At 45.2% G+C, this 14029-nt stretch overlaps 1 protein-coding gene across 1 annotated transcript; it reads left to right on the top strand.

Moving 5' to 3' along the window:
• The first annotated feature begins 4175 nt into the window (after positions 1 to 4175).
• Positions 4176 to 8271, top strand: LOC6595799. Its single transcript, XM_002021275.2, has one exon. It carries the CDS (start codon positions 4176 to 4178, stop codon positions 8175 to 8177), a length of 4002 nt encoding a protein of 1333 aa, XP_002021311.1. The 3' UTR covers positions 8178 to 8271.
• The last annotated feature ends 5758 nt before the right edge of the window (positions 8272 to 14029 follow it).

Raw genomic sequence — 14029 nt, 5'->3', positions numbered from 1 at the left:
ATTAAAATTTGCTTCATCAACAACAGCAGAGCAGCCAAAGCAATATGAGGGGCAACAGAAACATCGAAAAAAGCAGAGTGGGAATCAGAGTCAGAGTCAGAATACGGGTCTGAACGCGAAATTGGAACAAACGAGGCAGCAGTAAAAACTTCCAATTACTCAGGCGCATCGGCCAGCCCCAGAGTCCAGTCGAGGGTCGAGGCGAGTTGCACATATATGTACATACATATGTACAAAAAAGGGAAACAGGGTGTATACATGAGTGTGTTTCTATGTGTGGGTTCTTTTAATATCCTTTTCTTTGAATAATTCATGTACACAGAGAGGGCTGACCAGCCTCCGTTCCACAGACATCGGCAGTCGAAACTCTTCAACTGCAATCACATGACGAGGGCCGCCCGGAAGGGTCGCCATTCATACCAAAGGCAAACTTATTAATTGGCACTTGAGCTGTGGTAACCACAGGCTCGTCATTGCCACCCGTACTCCTCCATCCACCATCCTCCATCCCATCCCCGATCCTCATCGGAGGAGTATTCCCCACGTCGTTCAACTCTTTTTGAGCAGGCATAATTTAACAGCGTTTCAGCTTTTTTCTCGTCTCTCGACTCTCGTCTGTCAACTGAACGATGCCGGGGGCCCCTCTGGTATCCGGGAGGGAGAGCCCCATTGGATATTGCTGGTAATCTACTCAAACGACAACGGCAACACCAACAGCCAACAACCAACGACATCAGCTGGAGCAGAAGCATCAGTAAAAACATGGCTAGGGATAACCACCAGGCTGATGCTGATGCTGATGGGGAGATGGGCACTGAAAATACCCTGCAGCCATCGAATGAAATCACTATTGAGCTCCAAACGATTGGGGAAACTGTTCGAATGGGTTTCAGCTGGATACTCCCAAAAAGGAGCATTAAGTCTTTGGGGTACTTTTATTTATGTGAAAAAAAAACCGTGTAATTGAAACTATTACTAAACGCTTGAAGTATTAAATAAGTACCCATTTAACTGATATTTGTACAGATGATTACTCAGAAATTTTAACTACATTCAGGACTACATTTATTATTTCAGATTGTCCCTTGCGGATTTTTACTCCCATCCTTCCTTGGGAAGAGTACATTGTAAAATTTGACTGACAGCGCGACATTTGAGACAACCTCATATCCTCAGTCTCGACGCCTTTGTCACGCTTCAACATTTAAATTAAAATGTTTCGGTTAAGGGACAGCGAGAAAACTGCGAAATTTCCCTGCGCTCACTCAAGAGCACAACCGCAGTATACAAAAAAGGGAAATCTCAGGCATATCCATTTAAATACAGCACAACAAAAAAGAGTTGGAAAAATGTCTTGGTGGCGTTTTATTTTTTGCCGGTGCCTTTTTGCCTGACGCTGTCTTTTGCAGTTGGCGCTGCAGCGCTGCTTGTTTGGTCGCTGCACTTGAGAGCTGTTGTTGTGGATGGCGCTGTCAGCCGCCATTGCCATCGCCATCCGCCAGCCGCCATTGCCAGTGGCAGCTTCGTTTTGACCATCGCCATAGCCGTCCCCAGCACTCGTCTTCATTTATTCAATGCCCCGCCATCGGCCCACACGGCGTATGCGTGCTACGCGAAATTCCATACAAGAAACTTTTTCGCCGTACAAAAGGGAAAAGCACAAAAACTGAGGTGCCACAATATGAGCATGTTTTCCTGTCTCCTGTTTTCCGACATCCTGTGCTTAAAGAGTTGTACTGGAGATGGGGATTAAATCTGTGTTTTTATTTTCGAGGAGTACGAGTAGGAGTTGTAGATGAAACTGAAGCTGAAGTAGAGCATCGCCTTGGGTAACTCATGATTCTGTATAGTATAGTCATACTTTTTAGTATCTTTAGTATTTCTGCTTCGCACCTTTTCAGCAAGGGAACCCAGGGCCAAGACTACGCTATCCGACCCACTAAGCACTTGCCATGAACTAGTACTGGCCTTTCTATCCATGTCCTTGTCGAATTATGCACTTTCATTAAGTAACTGCAATCAAGCGGATACAATTTCTTTAGAGAGCAAGAGCAATCTGTTGGCCTATCCTCCCTTGGCTTGGACGGGCTGCCGCTACTGCTGCTGCCTTAACCTTGTGTCCGCCTGAGCGTGGCTTAATGCACTTTTAATTGAGCCGAGCCAGAGCTCCCACAGAGATCCAGTGCAGTCGAGGGTGGAGAAGGAAATTGAAAAGAGGTGTAAATGGAAAATTATAATTAACATTGCCAGATGTGCCGCTTGCACAGACTTTAATTGCGATTTCAGCTGCAAGGTGAAAGCGCATCGAACATTGCGCATACGCCATGTGTTTGCCATTAGGTGTCATAAATTATTGGAAATCAGGATATATGCCCGAATTGTCACGTCCAAGCGCCAAAATACCACATAGCAACTAGAACCGAATTATAATTGATTAATGCGAGTCCCTTGTATTTGCCAGCAACAAAAAAACGGTGCGAATTTGCATATTTGAAATTATGACATTTACACGAATTGTCACTGCACATATGTATGTATGAATAGCCAATGCTAATGACAATTTATAAATGCTGTTGATAATTGTAAGCAGAGTTGTTCGGAACAGAACCTAAATTCATTCTAAAATATGTTGAATTGTAGAAGTAACTCCCTGTCCCTTGGAGAGACCCTGGACCCTGGATAGAGGAATGGAGAGAGAGGTAGCCGCTGTCTGCACTCAAATAATCATCTAATCGATTTAAAAAGTGTTTCCCACTTGGATGCGACAGATTTTATCATTTGAGGTGCAGTTAAAATTTCAAAATAATTTTAAATTTGATTCAGTGCTATTATTTTATACATATACGCGTATCTAATAATAGTGTGCTTTGCATAGAAAATACTACAATACAATTTCCGTTAGTGGAAAAAATTATATATTTCAGAGCAAATCTTAAGCAAATGAGTCTTTTTTTCTTATTTCTTTGATTCTTCCTCTTGGGCATAATTTCATGGAAACATTGCCATTTAATTTGAATGACATGCACAGAATTTGGCTACACATTTATTGAATTTCAGTGACAGACCTTCTGTGAAAAGCAGCTTGACAGCTTCGAATGCGAATAAATTGTGTGTTTTCCTATCCAAATTCAATTACCTAATGATTTGTTTTACATACTCGTACAGCTTTTTGTGCCACACCACATATGTACATACATATGTACGTACAGACTGAGAGCCTTGTGGAATGCCAAAATTCACACGCACGAACAGTGCTGCAAATTACTCAGTGACCACGTCTGGCTGGGCTGCCTGTGTCTCCTCTGTATGCGAGCATGTGTCCATCAGTTGACCCCCATTTATTTGATTTTCTCAATATTCGAATGAATGTGGCCCTGTCTGCCTGTCGTTGATTTTGATTGAGCGTATTTTATTTCATTCGTCTTTGACTCTTTAGACAAATATTTTCCTTCAATAATAAATGTTTCTTTTCCTGAAATACGTTAATTAATTTGAATAATATTGGCAGTAAATAGGATAACAATCAATCAGTTGGACAGAGACTTTTGTGTGGGTGATAATTAACTGTTCTGTTGCAGAACAAAGAATTCAACTGGATTGGAAAGGAATTACTTATAGCTACGTCAAAAAAGAAAACGGATGCCATTTAATTATCGCTTTCAACTTTGGAACATACTCTCAGGTTTTGCACATATCTGTTTGGTTAACCTATTACGATTGGTATTGTAAGAATATTATTTCTTATTATAGCCAATTTTACGGGTGTTTTTGATAAAGTTTCAGACTAGCCCAAGATAACGGAGTCGTTAAACACATAATAGAATAGTTCCACAGTGAGTCAAATTTTCTTACCTTAAAGGTATTTTAAGAAGTATTTAACACTGATTATTTCGTGTCGAAATTATTGAATATAAATTGTGTTAGACGCCATCAATTTATCAGCTCAAGTGGCTCATCCAAGTGGCTGCCATTACCTTCGAAATATCATTGATCGAATAGATCTTGGCTCTTTATTTCGATTGCATCAATATTTTGGACGCATTCACTACTATTTATGCCCTCATACAATCAGGAGCTATAAATGCCATAATCAAATGCCATAATCGATAAGAAAGCTGTATAAGAATGTACTTCAGCAGCTCGCCGCTTGTCATACCGGCCTCTGAAGCTTCGCGATGAGGTTGTCCCTCTGCTCGATTGTTACCCTGGTGATCCTGGCGCTGCTGGTCGCCAGTCCTGGTTATGTATCCGCACGTTTGGCAAGAATACTTCCACAACCCTACGTCGAGGGCGATGAGGGCGTGACAGTGAACGGAGAATGCGAATTTAGAGTCAACGGTGATCTGAGTGATCCAGTACCGCTCTTCTCGCGTCATAACTCTTTTGAACTAATCGTACCGGATTCCACGGGTACCGTGCGTTTAGTCAATGGCGAATTCCTGGATATGTTTTGTCCGGGCGTTGGATTTGTGGCTCCCTTCGAGAACCACTTCCAGGTGACGGCTCAGTGTCTGCAGCAGAAGTACTTCCTTGTGGATGGATTCATCTATCCGTTTATCAACTTCACCTGCGCTGGCTGGCCCACTTTCACCGCCCTGCGTACCGGCAGGGAGTGCAACGGAGGCACAGATCTGGTCCAAGTGGGATTCGAGGTGGAGGACGGTGGCTTTCTGCAGACATTCGATGTGTGTCATGACGAAGATGCAGAAGTTACGCGCTATGTGCACCATGTGCTTTACCCCTCCAGCTATGTATATCAGAGTGGAGTCGACCGACCGGCCTTCATCGAGCTGGACTTTTACGGAGGGCGCGATGTGAACACGATGTACACTCAGGTGCAGCAGAACATCACTATAAGCCACATCCTGGGCCTGGATGCCTCGCCCTACTTTAACTACACCGAGGATCGCATCCTGGCCCGGGGCCACATGGTTGCCAAGACGGACCAGATCTTTGCAGCTCCTCAGAGATCCACTTTTCTCTTCATCAACGCCGCTCCCCAGTGGCAGAGCTTTAACGGAGGCAATTGGGAGCGGGTGGAGTCGAGTGTCCGCAAGTTTGTGGCCGATCGTAATCTTACCACGGACTGTTATACGGGTACCTGGGGAGTCTCCACCCTGCCAGATGTAGACGGCATCGAACGGGAGCTCTATCTGGACTTTGATGAGAACAACAACGGCTTGATCCCCGTGCCAATGTTATACTTCCGTGTCATCATCGACCGGGAGAGCCGTGAGGGCATTGTTCTAATTGGAGTTAACAATCCGTACGCCAGTCTGGATAAAATAGAAAGTGACTATGTCCTATGCGAGGATATTGGGCATCTGCTGAGCTGGGTGTCCTGGTACAAAGAGGATCTGCATGCGGGCTACTCGTACGCTTGCACTGTAGAGGATTTCACGAAGGTGGTCAAGCACCTCCCACTGGATGATCTTCAAACGAACGGCGTTCTGGGCCTGGACGACCTGACAACGGTTTCCCCTTCCACTACAACCGAAGATCAAGGAAGCACAAACCCACCAGGTTCAACTACAGATTTGCCAATTTCAACAACTGATTTATCAACCACTGTTGGTTCTTCAACTACAGAACCACCCGTTTCTACTACTACTGATCTACCCATCTCAACCACAGCTATTCCCACTACAGAACCATCTTCAACCGTATTTCCCACCACAGAACCACCTTCAACTACAACAGCTGCACCAGCCTCAACTACAGTTTCTCCAACTACAGAAGAGCCAGCCTCCAGCACGACCCAGCCTTCAACGACTGTTCCAACCACGTCTGTGCCCAGCACCACAACAGCAGCACCACCTGTAACCTCCACTCCCATTCCCACTCCTTCTCCCACCCACTGTCAGTTCAGCATAAATGGCGGTCTCAAGGACCCTGCTCCATTGCTGACACCCCAGGGAGCTCTCAGCTGGCTCCTGCCCGATGAAAGCGGGGTGTACACGGTAGACGAAGGATCCTCTATTGACTTGCACTGTACGGGTGCCCTGGCCAGCCCATTGAATCGATACACAGCTGTCACGGCACGCTGTGTAGGCGATCAGATGTACGAGGCAGAGGATCAAAAGCTGAACATTCGAGATTTCACTTGCCAAAGTTGGCCCACATATGAGGCGCATCGATCGGGAGAGACCTGCGAGGGAGGAACAGATCTAGTACAGATCGGTTTCGATGTGGCCGCTGGTGTGCTGCCCCAGCTGGAGATTTGCTACGATGAAGACTCACAGATCACGCGATATGCGAGGTACGAGCTGACACCAGCGAACGTGGCCTATCAACGAGGAGTCGCCCAACCGGGCTACCTGAGAGGTGATTTCTACTCCGGTAAGGATGTGAATCTTCTGTACGGTCAGGCCAATCAGCTAGAGGCATTTAGTGCCGCCTTGGGGCTGGATGCCAGCCAGTACTTCGACAGCTCTCGTGATCTCTATCTGACGCGAGGACAACTGGCAGCTCGTCGTGATTTTGTGCATGGATCTGCCCAGAGAGCCACTCACTTCTACGTGAACGCGGTCCCGCAGTGGAGGAGTGCCAGCATTGGCAACTGGCTGGCGGTGGAGTCTAGCTTGCGTCAGTATGTGGTGGATCAATCCCTCAATGTGAGCGTCTTTGCTGGCAGTTGGGGGATCTCAACTTTGCCAAATTGGGATGGTGCTCAAACCCCTCTCTATTTGAATGCAGAAACAAAGCAACTCGATGTTCCCAAAATACTCTATCGCATAGTCATCGATCAGGAGAGTCGACGCGGAATCGCTCTGGTGGTGGTCAACAATCCGCACATCTCTTTGGATGACACCCTTCAGGATTATGTAGTTTGTGAGGATGTGGGTGCGCAGTTGGACTGGCTGGACTGGCATAAGGCTGATCTCCGGGAGGGCTACTCATACGCCTGCGCAGTGGAGGACTTCACCAATGTGGTGAAGGATTTGCCACTGGATCAACTGCACACCACGGGTATCCTAGGTCTCAGTGAACAGTCTCTTGTAGATGAGCTCTGCAGCTTTCGTGTGAACGGGGACCTTAAAGATCCGGCTCCGCTCTTCGTGATACGCAACGAGTTGGGACAGGCTCGCTATCTGGAGTCAAATTTGGATGGCTTAGCCCAGCTCAAACATGGTGAGGTACTGGAACTTCACTGTCTCAAAAATTTCGTGGCGCCTTTCTTGGGATATAGCAGCTTGACGGCCACGTGTTGGCAGGAACAGACTTTCTTGCTCCTGGGCAGTCTGTATCAGCTGCAGGACTTCGTCTGCCCCTCCTGGCCGAGCTACACGGTTCGTCGAACCGGTCGCCAGTGCAATGGAGGCACAGATCTGCTCGAAGCGGGCTTCCAGCTGGCAACCGACTCATCCTCCTCTGATGACGATTTCCTTCAAACCTATGATGTCTGTCACGATGAGCTGGCCGAGGTGACTCGCTATGTCCATCATGTGCTTCATCCGGGCAGTGCTCATTACCAGCGTTCCGTGGCTAGGCCCACATTTATTACCGGAGGCTTTTATGACGGCAAGGACGTCAACCAGATGTACACCCAAGTGCAGCAGAACATCACTGTTAGTGAGATTCTGGGACAGGATTCCTCGCCGTACTTCAACATCAGCGGTAATGTGTACCTGGCTCGCGGACATCTCTCTTCCAAGACGGACTTTGTCTTCGGGGCTGCTCAGATGGCCAGCTTCCTTTTCGTGAACGTGGCCCCTCAGTGGCAGACCTTCAATGCCGGCAACTGGGAACGGATCGAGGACAGTGTGAGGAAGTTCGTGGCCGACCAGAACATCACAGTGGACTGCTATACAGGCACTTGGGGTGTTTCCACCCTGCCCGATGTCGAGGGCATTGAGCGGGAGCTCTATTTGAACTTCGATGAGAACAACAATGGATTGATCCCCGTTCCAAAGCTGTACTTCCGAGTGATTATCGATCGAGAGAGCAGGAAGGGCATTGTCTTGATCGGCGTGAACAATCCTCATGCTGATAGCGAGAAAATCGATAAGGAGTACATTATTTGCCAGGACATTGGCCAGCAATTGACTTGGGTCAGTTGGACCAAGGATGATCTAAAGAAGGGTTACTCCTATGCCTGCGCAGTGGAAGATTTCACAGCGGTTGTCAAGGACCTGCCACTGGAAGATCTGCAGGTAAATGGAGTGCTGGGGATCTGAGAACTACGAAATATCACTCATTTCTGGAAGAGAAATGAATTCGAAATATCGGGAATTTCTTAATTTATGGCCAATAAACCCAAGTTATTTAATATCAATGTGATTTTTGCTGCTAGAAAATGAAAAAAGTGTATTCTTAAAGAACATTTAAATTTAGTTTTTATGGGCCATAAAACTCTGAAATCACGCATTGCCATCGGCCACGTATCGTGTCCTTTTCTTGTATTTTATTGTTGGTTGGACATTGATAAGCACCATCTTATCAAAGGCTGCCTGTTATCGTTTATGGCATTCACGAAGCAATTTATTTGCCCACTGCCATTGGACTATTTGCTCACGTGCCGCACGTTTTCCAGTGCCTACTTCTGCTCATTGTTCCAATGGCCCCAATGGCACCAATGGCCTACTCCCTCGGCTCGAGCAAGGCAGTCCCCATGGCAGTGACTTTCCCATTACTTACCACCGCCAAGGGCTTACCTTGTGTTACCTTGTGTTTGGGGTTTTCCTTTCTTTTGTTTATCTTATCGCGCCGCAATCGGAGCAGAGCTGAGGTGAGGTATATGTCAGCCCGGTTAATGATTATAATGGACTTTTCAGGTGGTAGTGGTACTCGAAAAGAATTGTTGAGTGACGGAGAGAGATGTTGTGTATTGATTTATATACATATCTCTATACAAATCGTTGAGCAGCTATGGCAACTCAGTAATCAGATAACTACTGATCACTCAATAAATTTGTTTATGTCATAGCAGAAGCCTTGTGCCTTTTCTCTGATAACTCAATAGAAATAGATTACGGTTCGATTCGGAAAATCTTAAAAATATCATTAAATATTTGAGTTTTACGAATAATATATTTTCATGCGTATAGGGGTAATTTGTGAAAAGGATAGTCAAACAGATAATGAACGTGATTGTCGGGGTATTACCCTGCCCAGAGATGCCCAGAGTGCCATGCAATGCTCCAGATAAAATTGATGTCGGTCGATGTGGCCATCATGGTCAATGTCTACACGAGTACCTATGCCACTACCGGAAAATGCTAGTGTCGTTCTCCACTTGGCCACCGATGCCAACAACAAAACAAAGCTTCGTTGTGCCCCGTCTTTTCCATCGCGTACTCATCGATAACGCTCAGGGAGGGCGCGGATCCCCATGCAACCGTCACCCAAATCCACGGGTCACATGTCATTTGTGGGTGTAGAGAGGAGCAGGTTCTCTGGCTGAGATGGTTGACCAATGGGAACGAGAAAAGGAATCTGAGCAGTGACCATCTCTGTGCCTATTCCGTGTTCAATTTGACTCATGTTGTCGTACAGCTCCCACTTTCCCACTGTTTTGAGCGATTTTCAATTGGCCCAAACGGCTTCAACTTAGTTATCAAGAGTGTCCACTTTTCACCATCCTTTACTCTAAATACAAGCAGCATTCGATTCGAATTCTGAAACAAAGCGTGTTCTGCCTAGTTTACACAGTCCAGAATTCAAAAATAATGTTCAAATTTGTAAGCCAAGCCCCACTCAAACATGATTGTGATTTCGTAAATCTAAGTAGTTAATTTCCATCTGTAGCCCATACCATACCATACCATACCATACCATCCATCCATCAGAGTGCTGGCTCCGTTCTCGTGCTGTGTTCAGATTATTAACGCTCGTGTGAGCTTCACGCCATCAAAATCAAATGGGACATCGTGTGTGGTCATGTCTGGGGATCTGAGCTGGGGTGCACACATATCCACATCCACATCCGGGCACCTCGTTATGCCTTTGGCTTGCTGGTGGCAGGCCAAAATCGCTGGAAGAAACGAGGATATCAAATGCGGCTCGGCTGCATTACCTTCATTCCTGCCACACACACACACACATAAAACACAATTTGTTCCACAACATTGATTTAATCCTTTTTCTTCTGGGCCACGCACACACGACACAGGAAACAGTACGAAGGACACACAAAGGCTGTCGTGAAGAATTTTCTTAAATTTTCCGCTGGGTTTTTGCGTGGCATTTCCCGGCATCTGGCTGCGTCCTTTGCATTATCATGAATATTTTGCCTTTTCCTTTTGGCTTTGGCTTGGCCTCCATTTGCGCGTTCGATATACTTCCATTTGCTGATTTGAGGCACAGCCATTTCCACTTTCCATTTGCCCTCTCTTTTCCGCTTTCCTTGTTCCGTTTTCCGCTCGCTTAATTCTGACTCCAAATTATCTTTTTATGCTGGCTTGAACCATGGGCACTGCAAGAGTAGTCGAGAATTTTTTGCAGACTTAGCCTGCCTAAATTCAAATGAAGCACGCGAGTACTTGTACTTGTCCTCGTCTTCACAATAATCCAAGTTGCATTTTACATATGTATAAGTGATTATATGATTACTATGCTTTAAAAAAAAAAATTAAAATCTTCTTTAGAGTGCGAAATTATCCAATGATGATTAATTCCTGCTCACTCGACCAGCATTCCCTTCGAATGAAATGCTTTTTTGGTAGTTGCAAAACATTTGTAACAATTGTATTATGCTTTAGGGCATGGAATGGAGTGCAGACCCATGTCCAGATGACTTTCCTTTAGTGGCAATAACATTTTCCTTAAAAATCCGAATAAAAAGGAAAGGAAACAAATTGTTTTCTTGTTGTTTGTCTGGTTTTTCTTCCCCCCGTTTCTTCTTTGACTTGATGAAAGTTTATCTGCTCCATGGAGATTTCGAGATGAAGCTGGGTTCCACGAGAAGCAGCCAGGAAAAATCCGGCGAAAGAAGAGAATAATTGAACGCACTTCACGCAGATGTTGTCGGGACTCTGTTTTATGTCATTGCCTGTGCTCCTGGCTACGGGTAAGAAGGATATGTTGTGTCCTGTGGCCGCCAGCGGAAATTATAATTTATATTTGGGCCTGCCCTCGACCTTCGTGTAGGGTTTAATACCGCCAGGTTTTGTTCTCGGGGCAAGTTCTCTTCTTTTACTTTGATTAAAATGCATATTAAATATTTTGCGAGTAAACAAAAAAGAGAAATGTATGAAAAAACAGTTCGCATAAAAAATATAATATAAATAATTTCCTGCAACCGGCTGAATTTATTTCCTGCTGTGGGTCTGGCTTCCTTCCGTCCTTGCGATAAGCGATATACAACCCATACCCATACATATACATTCATATATTGAGCTATGACCCGACCCAATCAGGACCCCGATCCTGGGCTGGGCATGCAAAAAAAATAACCAAACGAAATTGTCCACCATTCTTTTGGTTTATTTGTGCGGGGCAGGCAGTTCGGATTGGGGACACATGACCTACAGGAAGCTGTAAAGCTTATGAGTTACGAGTATCTGGAAAATTGAGGTTTCTTCGGTTGCTCTTGTTTTCACCCCAAATGGGACTTTGTTTTTTTTATTCCGTGGCAAGGCCTAAGCGTTTATGGCATAGGGTTTCGCTTTCTGGTATATATTTTCCATTGAATCAAAGCCAAGCCAAGGCTAAAAAGGCTGTTATAAAACGCTTTACACACAATTTTCTTTCCAGTTGCCAATTACCTGGAAGTGCATTTTTAATTCCATTTTAATGCCGTTAATTTGAACAACAATTTAGTTAATCTCACTTAGCATTCCTTTGGCCCTGCAAAATGGGAAACAACAAGCTAAAAGTGAATAGAATACGTGATCCCAATCCGAATGATAAGCGAGGAAAATATGAAAATGCCAGAATGCAGGAATCCAAGGCGTAGTGGAGAGGGGGTGGGCAGGCGATGAGAGAATGAGGGAATTCCGTTTCATTTTCCGTGCTCGGACTCGGGCACGAGCTCGGGCAATGGAAATTACATTACAGGGCCTAGGCTGGGCCAGCGACAGGCGAAGACAAGACGACGTTGACATCCAATATCCTTATTGTTGGCCAACGGAATTTATGGCTAACAAACTCGTTAAGTAGGCTAAAGTGTGTAGCTTGCAATGGCAACGGCAACGGCAACTGCAGAACCAAGAACCGAGAACAGAGAACCATGAACTGGGCAACTGCAACTGAGTGGAAAATGATCGAGTCAGGGCCGAGTAAACGCAACTTGAAGCTAATGAGGTCATCAACGTCGTCTTCATCCGTATCCACATCCACATCCACATCGACATCGACGTCCACATCCCCGCATCATCGTTATGGTTTCAGAATTGAATTTTGAGTACATCCAAAGTGCGGACAGGTAGGCTGTGATTGAGGTGTTTGATTAATGGACCCCGTCCGGGCCATAAACCAGACACAGAACTCCGGTTAGCTGGCTTGCACATTGCAATGTGGTTTACCTCGACTAGATCTGATTTCCCTTATAATTACGGATGGATAAGTCCAAAAAAGATGGCTCTGAAAGGAGCCAAACACCCAAACGAGAAGGCTTAGGTATATTATGTTCAATGATGTTGTTCTAACATAATTCAAAATATGCGAAGAATTTTGCAAAAGGTTAAATTGCTTGAACGTAAGGCTGTGTACCCTGAAAATATTATTATTCTCTTGTTTATGATTTGACTTTAAAGGCAGCCCCCGTGTGCACCGGCAACTTGAACAGGAACAGGATGTGCAAATAAATTGGTTTCTACCATAATGGCATAAAACCATTAGATGCTGGCCGGGTCGACTGTCGACATAGAAGGGTGTTCTACCCCGCTCCATCTCTCCCCGCGCTACCCTCTCTACGGCCGCCAGCAACCCACAACCAGCCTGTGTGCATGAATTTGAATATGTGTGAATATTTATGTACGCATACACTTGCAAGATCTCATAACCCTACTCACACTCGTAAAAAGAAACGATAATGTTGGACCCTTACTGCTGTCGTCGTCGTGGTCCCCAGGTGAGATCAAAGGGGTTCCGTTTCCCATTTTCCTTGTCTGGCACATGAAATTGTATGAATTTGTTTAACGTGTGATGTTAATTAGACATTCCAAAAAAGAATGCAAATCACACATATTAAAGATTCATGACAAACTCCAAGGTTAATGGGGATGCCAGAAGGTCAAGTTTTGTTATCGTCGTGTATCCAACAACATAAAACGGGCTTCGGCTCAAGTGGAAAAGTGCCAGCATAAAATGACAGCCGGAAAAATTATTGTTGGCAATCAAGTCGGGCGTGGGGTGGAGTGGGGGCCATAACGAGCGGATGAAACGGAGACTGCTAAAATATGCAACAAGCCACAAGACAAGAAAAGAGACAACAACTGCCATGCAAATGGGTTGGCACACAGTTGCCACGCCCTTTGCTGGAGATGCAGCCTCAACTTTTTATCATCTCACAGCCCGCCCCGGACTGCCAGCTTTAGCCACAATTGGCATGTTGGTGTGCGGTTGCACGTTGCAGGTTGCAGGCTGCAGGCTGCCAGGGGCCTCTGCCAAGCGCCGCATGTGAGACCACAAAAATGCGGTGAAAAGATTATCCAAAGCGAGCGTGCTGCAAGACGTCGAAACGAGCAGTTAAGCGGTAACAGCCCAGGACTTGGAAAAGCAGACAGGGGATCCGACTTGTGCATGCAAGCTAAATTGTTAGTATTCGGTTTTATTATGGAATACGGTATACATACATATGTACGTACTCATAAAAGTAGATACAAGTCTGATAGGTGCTCACAGAAAAGAGTTACATATTTGGGAACATATTCATTTTAATTTTCATTCGCCTTTCATTCATTTTATAAGTATACACTGAAATTCATACAACTCAAGAGAATAGATTTAGTGGAATATTTTGATTTTATTTGGATATAATCACGCAGAAAATTATTCAAACGACTGTAATTGATTTGTTTGTTTCTGGCAAACTGATTACCCCAAAAATGCTCCCCAATGAAATGCCATTCCATCTGCTTATTTGTTG

This window comes from Drosophila persimilis, unplaced genomic scaffold (assembly GCF_003286085.1).
Source record: "Drosophila persimilis strain 14011-0111.01,24,50 unplaced genomic scaffold, DperRS2 tig00000431-arrow-pilon, whole genome shotgun sequence".
Taxonomy (NCBI): Eukaryota; Metazoa; Arthropoda; class Insecta; order Diptera; family Drosophilidae; genus Drosophila; species Drosophila persimilis.
The sequence above is the reverse complement of the archived record's forward strand: the minus strand, read 5'-3'. Positions and strand labels throughout refer to the sequence as shown.

What these genes read in the sequence shown, in the direction of transcription:
- LOC6595799 (XM_002021275.2), top strand. Translation starts at nt 4,176, where the DNA reads ATGAGGTTGTCCCTCTGCTCGATTGTTACCCTGGTGATCCTGGCGCTG.